At 43.6% G+C, this 26742-nt stretch overlaps 1 protein-coding gene and 1 long non-coding RNA gene across 2 annotated transcripts; one reads left to right on the forward strand and one right to left on the reverse strand.

Annotated features, from left to right (window-relative positions):
- Positions 1-317: 317 nt before the first annotated feature.
- Positions 318-6549, reverse strand: LOC129695467 (uncharacterized). Its single transcript, XR_008723167.1, has 4 exons — positions 6334-6549; positions 6215-6280; positions 2881-2943; positions 318-2806 (listed from the first exon to the last, which is right to left on the reverse strand). It is a non-coding gene; the product is annotated as an uncharacterized LOC129695467 (long non-coding RNA).
- Positions 6550-6645: 96 nt separating this feature from the next.
- LOC129695468 (uncharacterized) lies at positions 6646-26347 on the forward strand. Its single transcript, XM_055632443.1, has 8 exons — positions 6646-6775; positions 10454-10535; positions 14100-14229; positions 16310-16400; positions 18825-18979; positions 20287-20449; positions 20733-20835; positions 24605-26347. The coding sequence occupies exons 2-8, from the start codon at positions 10491-10493 to the stop codon at positions 24779-24781; spliced, it is 864 nt and encodes a 287-aa protein (XP_055488418.1). The 5' UTR covers positions 6646-6775; positions 10454-10490; the 3' UTR covers positions 24782-26347.
- Positions 26348-26742: the final 395 nt, after the last annotated feature.

The following is a 26742-nucleotide window of genomic DNA, read 5'->3' on the forward strand; positions in this document are numbered from 1 at the left end:
ATGTGACTGATGTTGTAAATCACCAGAAGGACTCAGATGATTGGTAACTAGCTTGTCATACCCTCTGTATCTGAAAGGTGTAATACCTATATAAATGCCATGAGTTTGTATCAAAGTTACTCCTCTCTGGACCCGCCCCAGAGCATCAGCTCTGTGTTGGAAGGTTCAAGAGACTAGTCTCAGCTGAATAAAGAATTGATTTTAACAGCAACAAGTGTTTTTCAGTCAAGTTGACTTTAGATTGAAAGAACTCAGTTTAACAACTCCACATCGCCTGTTTCAATGTCACCCCTTGCAAGGGACTGATGCGACTTTTTTGTCGTATTCCCCTTCTCTGCCTCCATCTGCACTGAGGCCTAATGGAGCTGACGACCTCGAGGCTCCGGAGGCAGAGCCCGTCAGGACTCGCCCTGAGCTCGCTCCCGTGAGGGTGGTCCGGCTCAGGGCTGGAACAGTGTTCCCGTGAGAGGTTGGGACGCTCCCCTGAGGGCGGCCAGCCCGAGGGTGGAACGAGGCTCCCGTCGGAGCGGCCGAACTCGGGGAGGTGCTGCGCTCGCAGCCCGAGGGAGGTTCGGCGCCCATGTCGGGGCTACCCGGCCCGAGGGAGAAGCGACGCCCAAGTCGGGGCAGCCCGGCCAGAGGGAGAAGCGACGCCCAAGTCGGGGCAGCCCGGCCAGAGGTAGAAGCGACGCCCAAGTCGGGGCGGCCCGGCCTGGGGAAGAAGCGACGCCCATGTCGGGGCGGCCCGGCCCGGGGGAGGTTCGGCGCCCATGTCGGGGCGGCCCAGCCCGAGGCTGAAGACGGTACGGTACTCACGTGAGGGTGGCTGGGACGGTGTTCTGGCGGTGGTGGCCTGAGTCCGGGGTTCGGCCGCGGGCCAGCGGCTGCGTCTGCAGGACTGGTGGGCGGCAGCTTCGACCACCCCGGGCCGCGGTTTTTGAGCCGCAGGACTGATTATCACATCGCCCGGGGGGTATCGCCTCAGCGCAGAGGGAGGAGAGGAGGGAAGAGACTGCAGACCTAAGACTTTTGCCTCCATCACAGTGAGGAGATGCTGGGTGGACTCACTGTGGTGGATGTTAATATGTGTTTATTGTTGTTTTTATTGTATTATATGTATGACTGCTGCAATTTCGTTCAGACTTCGGTCTGAATGACAATAAAGGCTATCTATCTAATATTCAGTTCCCAGTCCCACAACATCATACTTGCCAATTTCTAACTGAGCCTCAAGCTCGTCCACTTTATTTTTAATACTTCGCGCATTAATATACAACACTTTGACCTCCGTATTCACCTCCCCCCTCGCACCGCTCACAATTGGCCCTGACCTTACTCTCTTATCCCTTCTCGAACTTTCCTTCCCATTAATTCGAGAATCTTTTGTAATTTTTCCTGTACTCACTTCCCCTTCAACTCCATCTTTATACTCCCAATTTTGCAATCCCTCCCCCCCCCCACTATTTAGTTTAAACCCACACGTGTAGCCCTAGCAAACCTGTCTGCCAGAACGTTAGTCCCCCTCCAGTTAAGGTGTAACCCGTCCCTTTTGTACAGGTCACCCCTACACCATAAGAGATCCCAGTGGTCTATAAATCTAAATCCTTGCTCCCTGCACCAGCCCCTCAGCCACACATTCAGATCCCCTATCTCTCTGTTCCTGTCCTCACTAGCACGAGGTACTGGATGCAATCCAGAGATAACCACCCTAGAAGTGATTATGGATGGCTACAAGTGGTGATTGATCTTTTTCCAATGATGCTGTAACAACATGAAATGTTAAGAAATTCTAAGTCTTTACAGAGACTTATATTAGATCATCCTTTGCCAGCACATTGTGTTTGGCATGTAGGGCCTTGGAGAGTTGTATCTTTTTTCCTGAAATGTTGCAGGGATGTGAGGAATAACCTCTATTGATCCTGAGAATTTTGTTGTATGTTATCATAGTCCTGTAAATGAACCTAGGACCTAGTACAATAGTTTCACAGGATAGCCTAGAGCCATGAAGAAATTCAATTAAGACCTGCAAATTGGCAATATCAACATTTGGAAAGTTAACAGCATGCTTCATAACAAGGTTCAAATACAAATAAAACATTTCCTTTATTTACTATGTCAGCACTCAATACAATTTCTATGGAGAATGCCTTTTGCACATGATAGCTAATCAATTTGCTTAAAGAGATATGTTTTAAGGAGCGTCGGAAAATAAATTAAAATAAATTTAGAGAGGTGTCATTTTAACTGCAGAATCAAAATCAATGTCACTGTACTCTAGCCATTTCAAAGGTAAATTACAGGCTATTTAGGAAAATGTCTCCATACTCCGTTATACGTCCAATGCTGTTAATATACCTTTTGGTGGAATTTGCAACCTTTTCCTCCTGAAGGGATGTCCTATACATATTCTGACATACTTACAGTGCACTTCATAATGTTTGGGACAAAGACCCATCATTTATTTATTTGCCTCTGTACTTCACAATTTGAGTTTTGTAATAGAAAAAAAAATCAAATGTGGTTAAAGTGCACATTGTCAGATTTTATTAAAGACTATTTTTATACATTTTGGTTTCAGCATGTAGAAATTACAGCTGTGTTTATACATAGTCCCCCCCCCCCCCCCCCCCCCCCCCCAATTTCAGGGCACCATAATGTTTGGGACACAGGCATTTGTAATTGCTCAGGTGTGTTTAAATGACTCCTTAATGCAGGTATAAGAGAACTCTAGTCTTTCCTCCAGTCTTTCCATCACCTTTGGAAAATGTTATTGCTATTTATCAACACGAGGACCAAAGTTGTGCCACTGGAAGTCAAAGAAGCCATTATGAGACTGAGAAACAAGAATAAAACGGTTAGAGACATCAACCTTAGGCTTACCAAAATCAACTGTTTGGAACATCATTAAGAAGAGTAGTAAGGGTGGTAGTGGGATAAGTTTGCCTAAAAAGAAAAAAAGTGACAAATCAAAAACTAGAGATGATGGAAATCAGAAATAAAAATGTTCCGCAAGAGGTGTAATTGACAGAAGGAAGTAGTTTCTCTGTTCGTACAATTTATTTTTACAACTTCCCGGGGGTATCACGAGTCAAGAGTGTTTTATTGTCATATGTCCCAGATAGAACAATTAAATTATTACTTGAAGGTGAGCATTTTTTGCTCCACCATGCAAGGGCAATGGGGGTGAAAGTAGATTCAACAGTAACTTTGAAAGGTGTTGGATACAGGAAGGGAAGAATCGGACTTCTTTACAAATTCCAGAAGAGGCACGCTGAACCAAGTGACCTCCTTCCCTCCAGGAGAATGGTGCATGGGGCAGCCATCTTCAGTGCTACAGTGTGATATTTGTGAGTTGAGAGGGGGATGCCACAGATAGACACAAAATGCTGGAGTAACTCAGTGGGACAGGCAGCACCTCTGGATAGAAGGAATGGGTGATGTTTCAGGTCGAGCCCCTTCTTCAAACTGAGAGTCAGGGGATAGGGAGACACAGATATGGAAGTGCAATGTGTGATAACGAGACATCAAAGGGAAATTTAGAATAGATCATAGTTAGCTTGGGGAAGGTGACGACGTCTGAAAAGGGTGTCGACCCAAAACGTTATCCATTTCTTCTCTCCAGAGATACTGCCTGTCCCGCTGAGTTACTCCAGCTCTCTGTCTATCTTCGGTTTAAACCAGCTTCTGAAGTTCCTTTTTACACATACAGTAGGTATGTTGCAAAACCTACCTTTTAAGCTTTGCTGCAGATCTGTCCAAGCCCCTGTGTGCGATTTTGGCGCCGTTGAGAGGGGGGGCGGGTTTAAAATGCAATTTTCCCTAGGCTGTTCAAATCGAGCTTGTTCAGCCTGCTGAGTTGCTGACGAAAAATCACTTGGGAGGTTTGTTCGCTGGAGATATTTTTACATTTAGCGGGTTTATTTAATTATTATAGTAGTTTAAAAATTATCCTCCAAACCCGCGACCGCCGACCGGATCTCATACACGGAACAACGGAAGGTAGGTTGTTTATTTTTACATTAAAAAGCGCTTCTTAAGATCCCTTTATACAAAGTTTAATGTTGCGAGTAGCTAATTTGGGGCCCTATTAAATCCAGCAGTATTTTTCTGGGCATTTGGGCTTCAAATCTACCGCAATGGGAACGTTCTAAACCAGCGCGTTCCACAGGATCCCATTCGAAAGCTGATTTAAGTGGCCATTAATTTACAGCAAATGAACACTAAATTCCTTCCATTTGGCCTATAAATTAATGTAAATGAGATTTTAAAATCATGTTTTATTGTGAATTCTTTGTGAATGTTATTTGGCCACTTAGGCTATTTAAAAATGTTAATCTTTTCTTAAGAAATGGATAGATGTTTAGATCTAGTAATTGAAGTTTGGAATTAGCTACAATTGGGTAACTTACTAATTATATGCTTTAATTTCAGGTCATCCAAGCAAGATTGTTTTATATTTGTTTCAGAATGCTTCAATCTATGATAACTGAAAATTTTATTCAGTTCTCTTAATTTTTAAGAAAGTTATGGGCTTTTGACTGTCCACGATCACAGCTTTTTTGTTATAACCATATAACAATTACAGCACGGAAACAGGCCATCTCGACCCTTCTAGTCTGTGCCGAACACATAATCTCCCCTAGTCCCATATACAGGTGCACAACCTTTTATCCGAAAGCCTTGGGACCAGACACTTGTCGGATTTCGGACATTTTCGGATTTCCGAATGGAAGATTTTTAGCGTAGATTAGGTAGGTAGCGCGGGCGGCTTGAAAAGTCTGGAGCAGCTGCCTCCTCCCTGGAGACCGGGAGAATCATTGCATAAATGTTAGTCAGTTAGTTTGGAGGGATTTTATGTGGTGGTGGTGGAGTAGGGGTGAAGGGGGAAACTTTAATTCTTAGTCCCCTACCTGGTCGGCGACTCCCAACTTCGCGGAGCTGGGGGCTCCGTCCGGCCGCGGGCGGCGCCGGTTGGAGCTCCGACCCCGGCAACTCTACTCCTGGCTGCGCGGCTCCAAATCCAGCGACGCTCCGCGAATGTTGGGAGTCGGCGGCCACAGCGCTCCGGAGCTTGCCGCACGGCGACCCGGTAAGGCATTGCCCGCTCCCCGCTGGTATCCCAGCGCTGCGACGCCGCCGACTCCCGACATTCGCGGAGCTGGGGCGTCCGGCCGCGGGCCGCGCTGGATTTGGAGCGCCTCGCAGCCAGGGGTAGAGTTGCCGGGGTCGGAGCTACAACCGGCGCCGCCCGCAGCCCCACCGGCCACAGCGCTGCGGGGCTTACTGCACGGCGACCCGGTAAGGCATTGACCGCTCCCCGCCTCTCCGACCAGGTAGGGGACTAAGAATTAAAGTTTACCCCTTCACCCCCCCTTCACATAAAAGCCCTCCAAACTAACTGACTAACATTTAAGCAATGATTTACAGATGTTTAAGCATCTCCCGGTCTCCGGGGAGGAGGCAGCCGCTACAGTAGTACAGACCTGGGTTGACCGTGGGTCGTTTCGCAAGTTTGGCGCCAAACGCGAGCTTTGGTGCGCAGACGACATCTGGAAAAAATGGCCGGTTTTCGGAGTTTTTCTGTTTCCGGAACTCCGGATAAAAGGTTGTGCACCTGTACCTGCGCTCAGACCATAACCCTCCATTCCCTTCCCATCCATATAACTATCCAATTTATTTTTAAATGATAAAAACGAACCTGCCTCCACCACCTTCACTGGAAGCTCATTCCACACAGCTACCACTCTCTGAGTAAAGAAGTTCCCCCTCATGTTACCCCTAAACTTCAGTCCCTTAACTCTCATGTCATGTCCCCTTGTTTGAATCTTCCCTACTCTCAGTGGGAAAAGCTTTTCCACGTCAACTCTGTCTATCCCTCTCATCATTTTAAAAACCTCTATCAAGTCCCCCCTTAACCTTCTGCGCTCCAAAGAATAAAGCCCTTAGATGTCCATAGAAAATCAATAGGGAACAAGATGCTAATTTCCGAGTATGAAAATGGCCATAACTTTTTTAATACTTGAGATATGAAAGTGAATTAGGTCTCAAATTAAACTTCTTTTTATGCTTTATCTGATGGGATAAATTGCAGACTTGATTTTTAAAATCTCAACATTTTGTAACATTGCTACATACAGAGATAAAATGTAACGGGGGGGGGGGGGTCGGTGAACGAGGAAGGGATGGAGGGAGAGTGCGGGAATGGAGGGGTTACCTGAAGTAACGCGGCCGCAAGCCTGGCCTCACCCACTCTGCCGCCTCCTCCAGTGGCCAGGGAGACCTCCCTCTGCCGGCTACTGTCCCTCTGGCCCGCTGCTTACTGTGGCCAGAGACCTCACTCTGGCCCGGCCTTTATTCTGCTGCTTCCAGTGGCCAGAGACCTCTCTCTGCCTCTGCAGTGGCCCGGCCCGGCCTGGCCCGCACTCTGCTGCCGGAGACGGCCACAGTGACCTGATGCACGGTCACGTGACTCCACACCGCCCTTTTAAAATAACTGCCTGCAGCCCTGCAAGCGGCCGCGTTGCCTGGGAGACGGCGGCGTGTCCTTGCGGCGTGCCGCGCATGCGTCAGCAATCCACCGCGCATGCGTCACCAATCCGCCGCCACCGCTACGCTGCCGCCTCCCCGTGGCGCGTGCGCAGAGAGCCACCGGCCGGTGGACATTTGTCATTCAGTTCGGTCTTGACCCAAATCTAGTATCTTTGGTCTTGACTCAGGGACTCAGATTGTAATACCCACATCACGGAAATCCCGTGAGATATCTATAAAACGTACTGTGAGTAAGCATTTGCTTCCGTCCTAATTAGACTTTTAATAGTTTCGAGTTTTTCATTCAAAACATTCCGCTTCCCTATCCATTTACAAAATAATGTATTCAAGAAGGAACTGCAGATGCTGGAAAATCGACGGTACACAAAAAAGTTGGAGAAACTCAGCGGGTGCAGCAGCATCTATGGAGCGAAGTAAATAGCCAACGTTTCGGGCCGAAACGTTGCCTATTTCCTTCGCTCCATAGATGCTGCTGCACCCGCTGAGTTTCTCCAGCTTTTTTGTTTACCTACAAAATAATGTAGGTGGCTATTTATAATCTCCCTGATATATTCCATCAGATTTTCCCTACAAAATGCAAAATATTCTTAATGCCAACACCCCATCCACACGTGGTGATTATGAAAACATCTTAGTATGTTAAAATCCACTCTTAGGGGGAAAATTCAGTATTAAAATTATATCACCAAAATGCATAAAATAGGAAAGATTATATATCAAATATTGCAAGTTGTAAATATCACGTATGACTTAATTAAAACTCTTAAAGTTTGAAAACGTTTTCATGCAGATTTTGATTTGCACACCTATTGATTTTTCATTTATTTGTTGCGTTTATGAGCTTGTGCAAAAATTGGCTGTTTTCAAAAAAGCCCTTTTGTCCATATCATATTCTTTGCCATGGTTCTCAGCAGAATGTGGAAAATAAAATGGTATAGGGTGATTTCACGAAAGGTCACTGGAGCGTAGATCCGCACCCACGTGACCGAAAATCTCAACTGGAGTACATGCTATACATCCGGTACATGTTAGTGAATGGGAAAACACGCATAGGGAATTATCGCGTTTGCTCACTGAATTTCATCAAAAGTAAGGCATTATTGACTTACTTTTGATGAAATTCAGCGAGCAAACGCGATAATTCCCGATATTTTGGACCTTTAAATCTCCACGGCAAATGTCCGCTGTTCACTTCCGCTGGATTGGCACCTTCAGCTCCCTCTTTAATTTACCTTAGTTTCTATCTTTTTTTTGGACTGTAAATCTAGGTAGCTGTGCCTCACGGTCACCCCGACTGGCACAGTAAATTGCAGCTCAAAAACTGGCCATTTTCGATGTTTTTAACGGGTGGGAAAGTGCGTGTTTTCACATTCATTAACATGTACCGGATGTATAGCATCAGATTCAGATTCAATTTTAATTGTCATTGTCAGTGTACAATACAGAGACAACGAAATGCATGGAGCATGTACTCCAGTTGAGATTTTCGGTCACGTGGGTGCGGATCTACGCTCCAGTGACCTTTCGTGAAATCACCCTATAGAGTTTCCATCTAGCACAGGAGCTAGTCCTTTGGGCCACAGTGTTTGTGCTGACCATGATGCCAATTTAAATTCCACATCTGCCTGCATGTGGTCCATATCCCTCTATTACCCTATCTGTTCATATATGTGCCTCTTAAATGCTGCGATTGTATCTGCCTCCAACACCTCCTTGCAGTGCATTCCAGGTTCCGACCACTGTAAAAGCAAAACTTGCTATGTAAATCTCCTTTAACATTCCCCTTCTCATCTTAAAACTATACCCTCCAGAATTTAACATTTTCACCGTGGAGGAAATTGGGCTCTGACTAGCTGGCTTTGCTTCCATAACACTTGTATACTTCTGTCAGGTTGCCCCTTGGCCTCAAGAGAAAACATTCCACGTTTGTCTAACCTCACTTTATAACTAATAGTCTCTTATCCAGGCAACATCCTGGTGAACCTACTTCCTGTAATGCAGCAACAAGAGCTACACACAGTTCTCAGCATGTGACCCAACCTTCGGGGAACGATGTGTTTGCACCCCCAAATCCCACTCTACATCAATGCTGTTAGAGATCATGCAATTTACTGTATACTTTCCTCTTACATTTGACCTCTTGGGATGCAACACCTCGCAATTGTGTGGATTAAGCTCCCTCTTCCATTTCTCTGTCTAAATTTCCAAATGATCTATGATGAATCTTTGACAACCTCCCTCACTATCCACAGCTCCGCTATTTTTAGTGTTGCCTTCAAACATACTAGTCAGCCCACCTACATTATTTTTTATCCAGATTACTTCTATGCACCACTAACAACAGGCGCAGTACTGATTCTTGAGAAATACTACTGGTCTAGTCAGCATGTGCCCTCCACCATCACCCTGTGTCTTATACAGCTTGGCCAATTTTGAATCCAATCTACCCAGTCTCCATGCATCCCCCATGTTTGAATTTTCTGGACCAGCCTGCCATGAGCTTTACTAAACTTCACCCATCATCCTTGTCACCATTTCAAAAAATTCACTCTTGTGGGATATGAACTCCCATACACAAAGTCATGTTGACTCTCAAATAAGTCGATGCTTTTTCAGATATCAGTAGATCATAACCCTAAGAATCTTAGCCAATAATTTCCCTACCACTGCTGTAAGGTTCACTCGCTTATAATATCCTGGGTTTAGAACTTTTAATTATCTCGTCTGAAATTTATTTTCCAATTCTTTTTGTTTTGTTATTCCTTCAGTTGATTTTGTAGCCTTTCTCAAGATTAATGCTGTTCTTCTGATTATGCATCAAATAATCCTGTGCATTTGATCATATGCACACGATTAGTGAATATGATCAAAGCTATATCAGCTTTGCAGATCATAAGCACCAATCTTGTGTGTCAAATCTTGTGAAATGCTTTTGAAATTGTTGGACATTTCAGGACTTTCCCTAGCCCGCATGATCTCACTCAACAAAAAGCTAAGAAGATTTTCTACACTGTACTTTCCCTTTCTGAATCCATGCTGGTTTTGATTTGTTATGATATTGTACAGAATAAATCATCTTAGCGTTTGACGGCACTGGGCCTGTACCCGCTGGAGTTTAGAAGAATGAGGGGGCATCTCATTGAAACGTACCGAATAGTGAAAGGCTTGGATAGAGTGGATGTGAAGAGGATGTTTCCACTAGTGGGAGAGTCTTGAACTAGAGTTCATAGCCTCAGAATTAAAGAATGTATCTTTAGGAAGGAGATGTGGAGGAATTTCTTCAGTCAGAGGGTGGTGAATCAGTGGAAGTCATTGCCGCAGAAGGCAGTGGAGGCCAAGTCAATGGATATTTTTAAGGCAGAGATAGGTAGATTCTCGATTAGTACAGCTGCCAATGATTATGGGGAAAAGGCAGGAGAATGGGGTTAGGAAAGAGAGTTAGATCAGCCATGATTCAATGGCGGAGTAGACTTGATGGGCCGAATGGCCTAATTCTAATCCTTGCCATTGCGACCTTAACATTTATTCCAATTAGCTGCTATTTTGCAACTTATCAACCTTTCAGTCAAATGCAGTTCACTGCTTACCAGTTGTTGGAATATTGTTGAGGGTGATAAAAACAAAAAATAGGTTTATTTTATTGCCCCGTCATCTTTGTTTTTAATGAAGCTTTTGAATTACATAAAATGAGCATTGACCCTAGCATTTTATGTTATTTCACCTTATTTACCATAGTGTTTTGTATAGAATTAACAACTGAGGTAACACATGTTAGTAAGAAAGTATTCAAACATGTACACAGTATAATTTTGTGGACTATATTAATTATGATTGCCAAAATAAATGGCAATTTTAATTCACATTTAACACCATTAAAAGTCTATCATTTGTGCCTTTAATGCAGGAACCCAAGAGAAGTACATTCATTAAGGAATTTCATTATGTTTGCTGTGGTTAAATACCATGCCGTAGACTATCTTCATGAGGTAAAGAGAATGGAAATACTTAAGAAGTAACAGTGTTTTGAAGTGTTGGTACACTCAAATCTTTTATATGAAAAAGTTAATCGAGTACCTTGAATGTTAACTCACTGTCTGGGCTGAATTTGATTATTGGAAGCAAAGATTACATCCCAATAGTATGAACATTTGAATTCTCCAATCTCAAGTAATACCAACCCTATCCTCCTCCCCTCACTTTCCTCAACCCCCCCACACCATCCCACTGTGCAGCCAACACGTCCACCATCCCAGTCACTGCTCCTCTCCCCGCATGCTCCTCTCCCCGCATGCTCCTCTCCCATCTCCTAGTCCCATATTTCCTTGTATCTCTCCCAGTCCCCTCACACCCATATCTCTTCATTTCAGTCTTCTTTTCTTACCTTATCTAACACCCTTTGTATTTCCTTTTCACATCTAGCCTTTGTCACTATCTTCACCCATCTGAGAACCAGCCCAAGCCACCTATCTCCTCACAGGTTCTGTCCTATCACCTCTTTCCTTTCCAGCTTTCTCCCCTCTAAAGTCTGAAGAAAGGGCCAGACGCAAAGTATTTTTTGTCGGTTCCCTCCTCAGATGCTTTTTGACTTGCTGAATTTCTCCAGCACTTTATGTTTTGCATTTGATTGAGATTATTGATTTTCATGGCAGTTGTAAATAAATGTAGATGATGTCCCTACCAGTCAAATTCATTTTCTACCGATTGAACCAACAAGAGTTTAGAACACTGGAAAAATGATACATATCCAAATGGCTGCAGAAACAGTGCAGTAAAGGCTACACTGCTTTTTTAATCATTACTGCCCTGCTTCTGCTCACTGGAGAGGATGAAAATCTGCCAGCCAGGAATCGCATCAAAAGTAAAATTAGTGAAAATGGGAGCACAATTTAATTAAAATGATAATCAGCAGCATTCTTACACTGTTGCTTCAAATATTTCACAGCAAGAATCTATAAATTGACTTTAAAGAAGAGCATCTGCTCAATTTTCTAACCAAAAACGTTTACATATGGGTATTTGCACCATTTTTTGTGTAAGACAAAGCAGGTTCTATTGTATAAGCGAGTTCCGTATTCTGAACAACACAAGGAATCATGGGATTTGTCAAAGGTCACAAGCGATAAAAACTCTCGACACCCGTGCCGCAGCATGGACATAGACCTGCGCCTCATCTACAGCCAGGATTGATCCCAGGTCTCCGACGCCGCAATCGCTGCCGAACCGCCACTGGACCATCCCCGTCTCCTCCTGTGTGGCCCCCACCCCCGTCCGGGGGCAGCCTGAGATGTCAGGAGTCAGATGGGAGCGGCGCCCCCAGGTCCACAGGCAGCGCAGAGAGACACCGCTAAATCTAGCTCAACTCTGCCTGTTAACCTACCAGCTCTGCCTGGACTTACGGGAACGATGGCTCAGGCTTAGAGCCAGCGCATAGAAGCAGGACTAAATCCAACTCAACTCTGCAGGTCTCACCAGGTTAACCTACATCCCCGCAAGGACTGACGGGACACCAGCCTGGAGCCGTGGAGTTAGCTCTGCTTCTCCGCGCTGGCTGTAAGCCTGGTCTGTTGTTCCCGTAAGTCCAGGTAGGGCTGGTAGGTAGGAACTTAGAAGATTGTAGAAGATTGGGAGAGTTTGTTTGCAAGTAGGGATGGCTGGCAATTGGGAGGCTCAAAAGTAAGTTAGGGAGAGTATAGGGGGAGCATGTTCCTGTTAAAGTGAAGGGTAATGGGCCTGTCCCACTTTGGCGATTTTTCAGGCGACTGCCAGCGACTGTCAAGTAAGTCCTTTAAAAGAGGGGGGGGGAGCGGGGGAGAAGTGGGGAGAAGGAGTGGAGACAACCTTTAAGAAGTCAGAGATACACGGCTGTGAAGCTCGGCAGACATTAACATTATCGGTCTGTTATCCTTGGTTCTGAAAACTACTGCTTACGTTTTTTTTCCCCAAAAAGCCAATGAAATTCACCGGTCAGCACCGGCTACAACCTACGAGAACTGACGACAACATACGACCTCCTGGCAACCCACTACCACTGCACCTACGGCATGTGAATTCTCGCTACTCTCCATGGCGGCTTCATTCTGGTCGCCGCTAATTTTTCAACATGTTGAAAAATTTGCGGCAACCATAATGAGGCCGCGACTAGTTACCAGAATGCGGGAACTCCTCACGACCATGAAAGAGACTAACCGGCAACCACCCGCGAACATGTGGCGACCATGCGGCGAACGCATAGTCGCCTAAAACGCTAGGCGACATGCAGTCGCCTACAAGGTTGCCTAAGTGGGACAGGCCCATAAGTCTGGCAAGTTTAGGGAATGGTGGTTCACGAGAGTTACTGAGGCTGTGGTCACGTAAAAGGAGAAGGCATATATAGCTTTAGGCAGGGTCAAGAGAATCCCTCCCTGAGTATAAGTGTGGGAATACCCTTCAGAAGGCAATCAGGAAGGCAAAAAGAGGACATGAAATGGAGCTGGCAGATAAGTTAAAGGCAAATCCCAAGAGATTCTTCAGGTATATTAAGGTTAAAAGAGTGGCTAGGGAAAGAATAGATTCCCTTAAGTATTAGCATGGTAGAACCATAAGAGGTGGGGCAGATAATGAATATTTCCCATCTGTTTTTTTCTGAAGAGATCACAGAAGCTAAGGAATCGAGGCATAACTGGTATGATGTCTTAGATCATATATGAATGACCAAAGAGAAGGAATTGGCAGTTGTAAAGTGTATAAAGAAAAGACAAAGTGCTGGAGTAACTTAGCCGGTCAGGCAGCATCTCTGAAGAACATGGATAGGTGATGCTTTGGGTTGGGACTCTTCTTCAGACTGATTGTGTTAGGGGGGAGAAAGCTGGAAGAGAGGTGAGGGCAAAGTCTGGTAAATGATGGGTGGATATAGATGCGGGGATTGATTGACTGATATTTAGACAAAGGCGAGAGATGAAAGGGCAAAAAGTGTGAGATAAGGATAGAAGAAGCGTGGAACTAAGCCAGAGGTGGAAGGGGAAAGGTAAAAATGTGTGCACAGGTGGGGCACAGGGAGGGGGAGAAAAAGGTGGATGTTACTAGGCTAGTTACCTACATTTGGAAAATTCAACATTCACAGCGTTAGTTCGTAAGCTAACCAAGCCAAATATGAGGTACTATACCTCCAGTTTGAGTGTGGTCTCACTCACACACTGGAGGAGGACCAGACAGAAAGGTCAGTATGGGAACGGAAAGGGGAGTTAAAATGGTTAGTATCCAAAGATGCAGCAGGCCTTGGTGGACTAAACATAAGTGTTCAGTGAAATGGTCGCTTCGTCCATGCTTGGTCTCACCGAAGTAAAGGAGGCCACATCAGGAACACCGAATGCACTAGATGAGGTGGTGCAAGTGAACCTCTGTCTCGCCTAGAAAGATAGGGGTCCCTGGATGAATGTGAGGGAGGAGGTATAGGTACAGATGTTGCATCTCTTGTGGTTGCAGGATAAAGTACCTAAGGAGAGGGTGGATTGTTTGTATCCTCTTTGATAAATCAATTACATGTAGCATTAACAATAATTTTGTGCCTGTAGATTTTGACCAGACAGAAGCTAACGGTAAATTGGTTGTTACTTCCATCACCTCATAGCGTGGATCATTCTGACAAGTACTGTTACAAAGGTAGACTCAACGATGATATTTACAGGAGGCCATGGACTAGAGGTAAGTATATTTTTCTTTATCTTTCTCCTTTATTGACTCACTTGATGGAAAAGATCATAGAAAGGTGTCAAAGAGCGAAACAATGTTCCTCCAAGGGCTGCCTGCTTTTGTTCTTTCATTTTGGGCATTGCATTATTGTATGTCAGCACCAGACTTTCATTCTTGATTTCCTCAAGCCTGCTCTTGCCCACAATCATTTATACTCTGTATGTGTTTACAGGAAATGGCATTCCTTACTTGCAGTGACTGCTCTTCTTTTCTTCAGTCTTTTCCATGGAGTATTGTTGCTTGGTTTGAACCAAATAAAATTAGTATGATTTGGTTTAGTTGGGTTGATACCATTCTGTTGGTGTATTCATGTACAAAACCTCTCTAACATCATCCAGTTGTAGCCATAGAATCATTATTGAAACTGTTAATTCCCATACACTGACCAGTACTCTTGTATTCCTTATGGGTCTATCTTAGTTCTGCCTGCTGCTCATGGACAACAATATCGATGTCTGTAATGTATGTACTTCAGGATACCAGTGTTCTTCCAATTATTTTGTCTCAAACATCTCTAAACCCTACATAACTGATCTATATCTGTGAGGCCAAGCATAGGCTTGGCGATCGTTTCGCCGAACACCTCCGCTCGGTCCGCATTAACCAACCTGACCTCCCGGTGGCTCAGTACTTCAACTCCCCCTCCCATTCCGTATCCGATCTCTCTGTCCCGCGCCTCCTCCATGGCCAGAGTGAGCAACACCGGAAATTGGAGGAACAGCACCTTGGGCAGTCTGCATCCTTGCGGCATAAACATTGAATTCTCCCAATTCCGTTAGCCCGTCCTAGCCCTCCCTCAGCCCTCCGGCTCCTCCTCCTCCTTCCTCCTTTTTTTCCCCCCCCCCCCCCCCCCCCCCCCCCCCCCCCAAACTCCATCAGTCTGAAGAAGGGTGTCGGCCCGAAACGTTGCCTATTTCCTTTGCTCCATAGATGCTGCTGCACCCGCTGAGTTTCTCCAGCACTTTTGTCTATCTCTAAACCCAATTGCTCCACCAGTTTGAAAATGTCTATATTTGACATTTGGCACAGAATGATCGAAAAATTCTACTATTTATGTATCAGCCTGATAGAAACCATTATTTCCAGTCCTCATTATGAACTCTGCTGCCTAGTCACTGACTCAATCCTATTCCCTGCTGTCTGAAATTTGAAAACGATTTTGGAGTGATATTTAATCCTGGCAGGATTGCTGGATTATTTATGTAATCTCTAGAAATATAGATTTTTATCTCAGATCTTTTTTTGGCAATCTGGAAAACAGAGAGTTGCATTTTGGTCAAGGGGCTGTCCCACTGTGGCGACCTAATTGGAGAGTTCAGAAGAGTATGGGGGAGAGATAAATAATCTCTCCCCCATACTTCCCTGTTCCCCACCTGGATTTGCACCCATTTCCCCCCTTTTCCTCCCCATCCCCTTCCACCTATGTTCCTTCCTCGGGCTTCACGGTTACATTTATCAAACCTTAACTCACACTTTTTGTCTTTTCATCTCTGGCCTTTGCCCAACTATCTGCCTATACCCCTCCCTCAAAACACCCCCTCACCTATATCCACGTTTCACTCGCCATGCTTCGCCCTGCCCCCACCTCTCTTCCAGATTTCCTCCCCCTCCACAATCAGTCTGAAAAAGGGACCAGGCCCTTGAACATATTAAGATTTATCTATTCCAAAGCAATCCTGGTTGACCTCCCTCTTTCTATTTTCCTGCAAACATGATATCATCCAAAACTCTGTGTCTTGACTGAAGCTAAATACTGTGACTCCATTACTGCTGTTTCACAGATTAAAACTCGCCCTCAATTAAGCAACACCTCATTATTAAAATTCTCAAAATCATCTCTCCGCTTTCCCTCCTCCTATTTCAGTAATCTGCTCACACCCTTATATCGGTATTCTTTATCCTCACAAACTTCCCTGATCTTAATTGTACTACCATTGTTTAACAATTTTCCTGTGAAACCTTTGGAACAATTTGGCAATGTTTAAAGTGTTATATAATTTGTCATTACATTGTTCTAAATTATTTACGACAGGTAAAGTATTTTCTGCATGCAAGCTGATGAGTTGTGATTCTGTACTCACTGAATGGAAAAAACATATCACGTTGGAAAGTTTCCTTGAAAGGTAATGACCACATATTTGTTTCTCATTTACAATAATTTGAGAACACCCTCGGGGCTGGTGTGCGTATTGGAAAAGTGCTTCAGGTAACTAGAACTTTGCATCTATGGTGTCCTTAGACTAAATTATTAGATGGGTATAGAATTGCCAATAGCTACAGTATTCTTGTAATTCTCTTTCTTGTTTCTCCTCTTTGCTTTCTCCCCTTGCTGTTCGTCTCTCCTCCTGCCCTGCCCTGCTTTCTTTTTCTTTGCTTTCCTCTGTGCTTATTTATCATCGTTCCCTACCTCTCGCCTACCTCACCCCCCCTCTCTCCCCCTTCTCCTCCTTCTCCCCCCTTCCTTCTCCCCTTCCTTCTCCCCCTCCTTCTCCCCCCATCCCCCACTTTTCCCTCCCCCCTTCTCCTCCAACCCTCACGCCCCCCCCCCCCCCCCTTCTCCTCCAACCCTCCCTCTCCCCTTCTACCCCAACCCTCCCAATCCCTCCTTCTCCCCCAACCCTCCTTCTCCCCCAACCAACCCTTCCTCCCCTTTTTCCCCCAAGCCTTTCTTCCCCCGCACCCTGTCTTCCCCCACCCGCTCTTACCCTAAGAGAATGAGATTCATTCATGTTTGGGGGAATATATGCTCTCAGCATTTTGGGGACTGCCAGTGTTTTTGGAACATTGCAATTGAGCAGGGGCAGAATTCCTGGGGGGGACTGGGGGCACGTCCCTCCCATGTTTTGAGAGGTGGGAGACAATCCCTCCCCATGTTTTGTAATCTGGATATAGAAATTTGGTGAAAAAAAACCTATTAAAATCTCCGCTTTCCATGAGACAGTGGGGGTGTCACTGTTAAGCGCTTGTTAAATGTCTCCATTAACATGTGTCACCAATTGTGTTTTGACCTTCAAGTATTACTGAAGGTATTCATGGAGAATTTCTTAAAGCTGTCTGATGTGGGTATAATTACCATTTGAACTAATTGGATGTATTGGTGGATGGGAAAGATTTAAACGGGTATCGGATTATTAAGGGCTCCGAACAGGTTAATTGGCTGGCTTGCAGGTAAGTCCCTCATTCACAGTCACTCACGCTATTAAGTATGTTTTTCCCATCTCCCTCTCTCTCTCCACCCTCCAAGGTTGGTTTTTCTGTTTGCCTTTATTTGCTTCAGTTTTAGTTGTTTAAGTGTTATTTATCACATTGTGATCCATTGTAGCGGGTATCAGAAGCTTTCTAAAGGCTGAATCAGCCCGTTCACGGGGCCTTTCATCGCCCGGCGGCTTAAAATCAATCTGCTGCGTCGAGGTGATCAAGGCTCCCGATGTTGAAGCCCCCGCCGGCCGATTTTAAGCCGTGCTGGGCGTTGAAAGGCCCCGCGAACAGGCCGATTCAAGCCCCACGATTCAGACGGACGAAGCTGCTGTTGCTGGAGTTCGCAGTCAGTCACAAATCAGGTCAGCTCCTGATGTTACCGTCCACTGAGCCCACGGCCGAAGCCTCGCGTGTGTGTGTGCGCGTGGCCACCAAGAAATTGTGTCCCCCCCATGTTTTGACAGCGATTTCTGCCCCTGCAATTGAAGAATCAGGGAGATGAATTTGGGCTGTATCATTTAATGACAGGGATATTGGAAACCCAATGGGGAAATGGAATTGAGAACCAGGTCAGCCATGTTCTGTGAAAAGCAGAACAAGCTGTGGGACTGAATTAGTAATTCCTGTTTCCTGTTTTTTGAAGCAAAGCTGCGTAATATCCATCTGCATTAAGAAATGCAAGTGATAACAATTTCTGTTTATTTTTCTTTTTTCCATAAATTCAGTGAGAGCGAATATTATTTTCTATCTCAAATTTTTGGCTAGTGTATTGTGAATTTTGTAAGGACGAATTTCATTAGCTGAATGGCCATAACACGGGATCATCTAACAAAATTTTGAGAGCAAGATTTTAAAAATCTCTTGGTTGGGGAGACCAGGTTTGTGAAATATCTCCGTATGTTTACATTCTATCTTGAAAGTTGGAACCATTACGGCACAGAATTTTGTTTTGGTGAAAACAAAATATGCTGGAAAAACCTAGCATTTTGTCTCTTGTTATAACATAAAGGGTCAACGGAATGTCTTCATATTCGACATACACCAACACCACCGCAGGTCTCGTCACTGGAAAAGGAAGCAGTCAATGTTTCCGGTCAAAGGCCATTTATCAGAACTCAAAGTATTACATTGTTTTCTATTTTTTCTGTACTGAAACCAGAAATAATAGCAGGACAAATTAAGAAGGGAAGATATGAAGATGTTCCGCTTCATCTATTGTTAGCCTCTTCATAAACCATATGGAATCTTAATTTTGTGTATATGTGTTTCATTATATTTTTTTATTACCATATTTTAAATTTTTCTATTCTATATATTTATTCCATGCCATCTTAAATCGGCACTGACAGTTTAGAGATTGTGCCCAGTTCAAATCCGAATTCTCAGAATGTCGCAGAAGAAGTGAGCTCATTGTTAAGGAGAGATGATCTGCACCTTGCGAAAGATGAGCAGGACAAGTTTGAGGTTGTTGATCCTGAACATGTAAATACACAGACAGGAACAGGTAACGTGCTTGCATTGAATCCAACTACTTTCATAAAATGAATGTCAGTATATTTAAAAAAAGTTGTTTGTATGTAAACTTTATCTTGTAATGTCATTGATTTAAATTGTCCTTAACATTGAATACTGTCACACAGAGATAATAAACAAAATATTATCTGAAACAAACCTGAACACAAACCTGGAGGGGGGGGGGGGATTATAAATAAAAATGGGTGAAACCAGAGAAGAATTTAAAAAATTCTAATAGAGGAAGAATTCTAATACTGAATTGTTGCTTTACTAATACCATGGTAAAGTTTGGGAAATATAATTTAGTTCAGGCATATATTGCATGGATGAAGGGTTTGGCAGTAAATGGGCTCCATGCAAGGCTCTTTGGGGATGTTACAGGAGTGGAATAAAGGGCTCTTCTTGATGGCACAAGGCTTAACCCTGAAACAAATGTGACACTAGTTTGGGAGTTTTTCAATTGCTGTGTTATATATCTATATTTTCTGACAACCTTTGCTTATCATTGTTTGTCAAAATTGAATATTGTTGATTGTTAAATAACTTCCAATGAATTCAACAAGAGTAGTTCTTTCTATAATAATTGGCAACTGAGTTAAAAATGGCAATGAATAACACCTGCACATTGAACGCTGTCACCAGCTTTTTACTAATCTGATTATCCCATCTATCCAACCCCAAATTCACTGGTCATTGCACTCATTAGTTTATTAAATACACCACATATCTCATTCACAAAGCATTTTTCACAGCTGCTTTAATGAGGATTTGCTAATAAAGCATACTGCTGCTTTAAAAATAAACTTTAAAACTGTCCCCAATTTGCAGAAGAAAATTTGGCTAGTCATCGCTTTTACCCAAACGTTGATTTGTGTATCAGACTGCACTCATGTAGGCAAAAACACTTGATACAGTGCTGAGTATGAATATTGATGATATGCTGAAAGTACAATTCTGTTCAATTTCAAAAAGGCAGCAGTCAGTCCTTAGAAGGCTTTGCACCTCTGGTTTTCATGAACCTCTTGTAAAGTTTAACAATTTTGTAAATTCAAGGAAAGATTTTCTGTCTTGAATTTTCAACAATTGAATCAGAACACAACCTTATCACTTCCCTTGTATGTTTTGTGGAAAATCCAACATACCTCCCCAATACTAATAGAATCAGTCATCAAATCATTTACTTTGGATATTACAATGTGATTATCTTGCGCTTTGTGAAAAATGTGACTTCAAGGTCTGATGAAATTCTGATCAAAATTGCTGTGGTGTGTAAATTATGTTCAATTTTCATTTTAGATATTTTTCTGCATGATGAAATCGTGTTTGCAGATTACCTGTCGGAGTTTCACAAGCAACTGCCCAATTTGCATTCTCTCAGTTGCAGATTGAAAATTATTTCCCTGAAAGATCCATTGATAAATTCTAAAGGAGAGCCTTTAACTGAGGAGATGTTTTTCAGGTAAAAGAATGAGCATTGCTGTACAGTAAGTGGGACTTAAGCATTGCAGCACAAATTGATTACAACGTGTAAAAAAAGCATTATAAAACTTTGCTCAATTTTACAGTGTGTTTTCAGAGGATGTTAACATCATAGAATATGTTTTGTATACCAAAATAAGCTGAACTATAATTTCCAGGCACTCATTCTTACATGTTTAATGTATCTTTTGGGATGCAAATATTACAATTTAAAAGTAATATGCACTGTTTTCTCTTCTCAATCATTTGCTGCACTATTTCAGCTCCTGCCTGCTCTATCCCTCAAAGAAAGATGTTACTGACAGAGCAACTGAAAAGCTTTTGATTAAGGAAGATTACAAACCATTTCCACAGCTGGATGATGAGGTAAAATAGCATTTAAACGTGAATAGAAACAGGAATCTGTTTTTGCTGGGTATTGTGAGCTTCCTGATGCTAGACAAAGTTACCCACTTTTACCAATCAGTCTAGTATTGTAGTATTTAAATTTCAGTTATTACTAGACCAAGTGGGACCCGTTGCGGGGGGAAGAGGCAGCCTGTGGCATCACACTCACACTAACCACCCCCCCCACACACACGCACTAACCAACCCCCTTGAAATTATATTATTATGCATTTGCTCCTTTTACCCCAATCCCACCCTATCCACATGCATAGCCCCCAACTCGCAGGCACGTCTAGAGAGGGAGTGGGAGGGGGGTAGAGGGACAGGGCAGAGACAGAAAGAGAGTGTCAGAGACAGAGAGAGAGAGGGGCAGACACAGAGAGAGGGGCAGAGACAGAGATATGGATGGGCAGAGAGAAAGAGGGGCAGAGACAGAGGGGGGAGAGAGAGAGAGAGGGAGGGGAGAGAGAGAGAGAGGGGGGGAGAGGAGTGGCAGAGAAGAGGTAGGAGAGGAGGGGAAGAGGGGGAAGAGAGGGGGGAGAGTTGGGGGGAGAGAGGGGGGAGAGCGGAGGGGAGAAGGGGGTGAGAGACGGGGAGGGGGGGGGGGAGGGGAGAGGAGAGGGAGGAGGGAGGAGGACGAGGAAGGAGGAGGAGGAGGGGGAGAAGAGGAGGAGTGAGAGGGAGAGGAGGAGAGCGGGACGGGCGGGCGGGGGCAGGCAGCGGGCGTCACCCACAGGACTGCGAGTTCGGCGGCAACAACCCAGAGCCCGACTTGCTCGTCTTTTTTGAAAAACGGGGGGGGGGGAGAGGAGGGGAGGAGAGAGAGGGGGGGGGGAGAGAGGGCGAGAGGGTGGGGGGGCGAGAGGGGGGGTGCGAGAGGGTGGGGTGAGAGAAGGGGGGAGAGAGGGGAGAGGGGGGAGAGGGAGGGGAGAGGGGAGGGAGGGGGGGTCAGAGGGATGGGGAGGGGGGGTGAGTGAGTGGGGGAGGAGAGATGGGCTAGAGAGGGAGAGGGGGGAAAGGGGGAGAGAGAGTGGGGGGGAGAGAGAGGGGAGAGGGGGCAGAGCGGGCTGAGCGGACGGCGTGCGGGCGGGTGGGTGGCGACCAAAGGACTGCGAGTCGGGGGGGGGGGGTGACGTCACTCGCAGCGCGTGAAATACAGCGCAGGCCGCGTGCAGCAGCCCCATTGTGATGTCATCAATGAGACAATCTCGTTTAGATTCAAAGTTATTTCAGATTTGTGAATATTTTGATTAATAACTCGAGTAATAATGCATGAATTTTTCAGATAAGATGATAAATCTCTACCGGAATATGTAAAAATGTTACCGTTACCGCGTCGTTTTTTCGAGAAGATGTGACAAAACACAAACAAATAAATACTCAAATACACACACACATCCAAGATCAGAGTTTTATAGTTATAAGGATAAATAGTAGGGAAAAAAAGCAGGTTTTTGCCACTTTCTTTCTGACATTTTCTTGCATCTATCTCCCTCAGTCCCTCATCTTTTCCACCTCTATCCCTCTATACCTAGCTCAGCAGGAATTTGTATCCTTGTCTCCACACAAACACACACTGTGTGTATATGCAGGGGAGGAAGACAGAATTAGAGGATTTGTAATAACAATGCCATTGTATGCTATTCACAAGGATTGCCAATTCATACCTCAAACTGGAAGTGTTAATTTTGGTGAAGGTAACCAGATTGTAACCAGATGTTGATTGTAAGGCTAATTCTTCCAAAGCTTCATCAAATGAGTTGATAATCAGAACTTAACCTCCAAACACGTGCAAATGCAAGCGTTATCTGCATACTGTAGCTTGACTACAGAGGTTAGCGAGATTTTGGTTCTGGAGTGGAGACGTGTTAGTAGTTTCCAATTAGTCCTGTAGATGATTGGTTATTGATTTATATGGGAATTGTCTTATAGTTCCTCCATCCTTATGTTACCATATTACAAACCTGCCCCATTTTCTTACGATTCTTGGAGATTCATGCAGATTCGTCTTAAATTACATTCAAAGTATAAACGCTGATGTTAGAAACTAGCTCGGCAAACAATCCGCAAATAGCAAACACACAATATTAGTAATAATAGCCAGAATGTCCGAATGTTAAGAATAAATAATGGGAGAGAGAACACTCATGGTATTCTTTGAGAGAGTGTCTTGTGCTTTGCTGCCCTCTCTTGTTTAGGAAGAAGACTTGCAGAAAATTGAACAGGAAATTGTCACTAATTTTAGTTTAAATTTCAGATTCAGTGTAGTTTATTGTGGTATACACCAGGGTGCAATTAAAGTTTTTGTTCACCTAGCGTACACAGTATATGTGATAATGACAGCAACAACAATAAACGTGACAACAAATACAAAACAGCAGAATGCTGCAAAGTTTGTAGTGGAAGATGAAGCAGTGCAAATAAAATAATAAACTCCAATAATAGAATAACTGAATGAGGTAGAGTTGAGAGTGAGAGTATGTGGCACCCCCTCCAGGAAGGGGGTGAGAAAGAGGAAATGGGTTCAGCACTCTGATAGCAGTGGGGAAGAATATTTTCCCAAGGCTGAACATGTATGAATGGTATGAATGGAATTGATGAGCCTGTGATAGTCTGGGCTGTAAATAAATGGACACAAAGTGCTGGAGTAACTCAACGGGTCAAGCAACATCTTTGGAGAACATGAATAGGTGATGTTTCAGGTCGGGACCCTTCTTCACAGACTGGGCTGTGTACACCATTCTCTGCAGGTTCAGAGCAGAGCAGTTGCCATGTAAGGCTGAGATGCAACTTTTCAGTTTACATTCTTGAAGGCTGAGGCTAGAGTCATTGAATAACATCCTGACATGGGTACTTATTGTTAAAGTGATCCAGAATCAGTGGAGGTTTACCATATTTGGAACATTTGCAAAAATGTTACAAAATCTACATTTGGGGCGGCTCTGGTACAGTGATAGAGTTGCTACCTCACAACGCCAGAGACATGGGTTCGATACTGACCACGATCCTGACCACAGGAGTTTGTGGGTTTTCTCCAGGAGCTCTGTGTTCCAGCCACATTCCAAAGACATGTGGGTTTTTAGGTTAATTGGCTTCTGTAAATTTGCCCCTAGTGTGTGGGACATAGAACTGGTGTACAGGTGATCGATGGTCTGCGTGGACTCAATGGGCTGAAGGGCCTGTTTCTAAACTATCTCTAAACTAAACTATCTCCTGATGTCGAACATAATTTTCCTTTCACATATATTTGTCAGATTATTGTGCACTTATTTTCTTTTTGATCTGCACGTTTGTATGTCTTGCTTTATTTTCTTCTATAATTTTAATTCTTAATTTCCGTGCTTTATTTTCTTCATCTTTCAGGGTGCATTCATGCATCTCTTTTTCTGTTACAAATTGCAAGGTGTTAGAGGTTAAGCCTATGTTGGAAACATAAGGGTTTAGAGGTAAAAATCAAGGAGTTGTGAAGTTAAAGGAAAATGCAAATGGTGAAGAATGGGAAGCATTGAATATAGGCATTAGAAGGTAGGAGGGGAGGATGCAGGACATATCTAGACGAATAATTGGGATGGAACAAAGAATGCAAAAATGGTAAATTATTCAAAAGGTATTGGCATTATTCTGAATTCTTATCGTAATATTCTGACAGGTTGAATCTTATGGAGAATGAGATTGCCCTGCTTCAATGTTTAAAAAGTAGAAAGGATGAAAATAATAATAAATTAAATATTATAATACTTTTTGACAGTCTCTGATGCCACCTCTGAAACTGGGTATCAGCAATGCAGTGGACTTCAGTTGGAATGAAGGCTTCTCACCACTTTCAGAAATTAAATTTATTTTACCATTGATCCCAGAAGATGTGACTGTTAATGTTGATTCATGTACAAATATTGTAAACAAAGGTGAGTTATATGGAGTGTAATTTTAGTTTTGTTAATGTTCTACTTTTCAATGAGTCCTGGCTGAAGAAACATCATCATGCAGTTTCTTACTCATTGATAGGGATCCCGTTTATATCAATGGGACAATGGTGGAAAGGGTCAAGAACTTCAAATTGCTGGGCTTGCACATTTCCGAAGATCTTTCCTGGTCTCAGCACACTGATGCAATTATAAAGAAAGCACATCAGTGCCTGTACTTCCTGAGAAGATTACGGAAGGGTCGGAATGTCAAAGAGGACTCTCTCGAACTTCTACAGGTGCACAGTAGAGAGCATGCTGACTGGTTGCATCGTGGCTTGGTTTGGCAACTTGAGCATCCAGGAGCGGAAAAGAATGCAGAAAGTTGTGACCACTGCCCAGTTAATCATCAGCACTGACCTCCCCACCATCGAAGGGATCTATCGTAGCCGCTGCTTCAAAAAGGCAGCCAACATCATCAAGGACCCACACCATCCTGGTCACGCACTCATCTCTCCGCTACCATCGGGTAGAAGGTACAGGAGCCTGAATTCTGGTACATCCAGGTTCAGGAACAGCTTCTTCCCCACAGCCATCAGGCTATTAAACTCGCCAACAAACAGACCCTGAACTATAACAGCCTATTTCACTTTATCTGTTTATTTATGTGTATATATATGATCTATGCTATATAGACACATTGAACTGTTCTGTATTTATGCTTACAATATTCCGTTGTGTTGCAGCAAGCAATAATTTCATTGTCCTATCTGGGACACATGACTATAAACTCTCTTGATTTGACTTGACTCTTGGATGTTGAAGTAGGCAAAGAAATAGTGAATAGTTCTCCCCTCAGCAGATAAACGCATGAGTAATCAAAGATGCATATTGTATCCTGATGCAATTTTAATCTTGTGCTAAGGGGTGAGCAAAATGCACAAACCTTCGCTGGCGAACTTAATATAGTGCTCTTCGCCAGCGTTACAAATTAAATTTCCCAATTATTTAAGAACTATTGTGTCAACACTGTTACCTGAGTTATGAGAAGAACATTGGCCAAGTTTCCTACATTTGGCCTGTTTGCTGGAAGTACATGTTGTGGAGATCGCTTGAGATCAGATTCGATCTTGGTTATAATTTCTATTGCACCATAGCAGTCCACTGATGCTTTTGTTCAAGGCACAGGCAAAATTAATGGTCACATGCTAAATATCATATTTTGCTCTTTGTAACTCAATTTTTTTGGAGAACTAGGAAGAAAATTGGGAGGGGGAAAGTGGCAAGAAAAGATTTTATCTTTAAGAATTTATCTGATGTTCTTATTTTGAAATGAATACTGAAATATCAAGGCGAAAACAAAATTTGATGCATTTCCAGTATCCTCAAATTACATCAGATCAAATAATATATATTATATAATTTTGTGAAATCAAAAGAACTGTAGATACTGGAAATCTAAAATGCTGGAAATACGCATCAGGGCACATGTGGGAGGCGAAACAGAGTTACTACTTTGGGTTAAAGTATGTCCAGTATTTTCTCTTTCTTTTATATAACTTTATCTTGTTGACTGAAAGATGCGTTTTTGTGGATAATAATCAAGCGGTACTTTATTTATCAAAGGTACACAAAAAAGCTGGAGAAACTCAGCGGGTGCAGCAGCATCTATGGAGCGAAGGAAATAGGCAACGTTTCGGGCCGAAACCCTTCTTCGGCCCGAAACGTTGCCTATTTCCTTCGCTCCATAGATGCTGCTGCACCCGCTGAGTTTCTCCAGCTTTTTTGTGTACCTTCGATTCTCCAGCATCTGCAGTTCCTTCTTAAACACTTTATTTATCAAGCCTGGTATATAGATAGTATAGAAAAATAAATGCAAAACTTATAGCAGGGAATATGTTGTATCATCCAATTAGCATGACAAATAAACCTAAACTATCATCCTATGTTAGAGAGAGAGACTGAATTATGATTGATATATTGG

Source organism: Leucoraja erinacea, chromosome 3 (assembly GCF_028641065.1).
Source record: "Leucoraja erinacea ecotype New England chromosome 3, Leri_hhj_1, whole genome shotgun sequence".
Taxonomy (NCBI): Eukaryota; Metazoa; Chordata; class Chondrichthyes; order Rajiformes; family Rajidae; genus Leucoraja; species Leucoraja erinaceus.

Coding starts and splice junctions, on each gene's coding strand:
- LOC129695468 (XM_055632443.1), top strand. CDS start 10,491: ATGTTTGCTGTGGTTAAATACCATGCCGTAGACTATCTTCATGAG. Junction 14,230..16,309: donor CAGGAGGCCATGGACTAGAG/GTAAGTATATTT, acceptor TATTTACGACAG/GTAAAGTATTTTCTGCATGC. Junction 20,836..24,604: donor TTCCACAGCTGGATGATGAG/GTAAAATAGCAT, acceptor ACTTTTTGACAG/TCTCTGATGCCACCTCTGAA.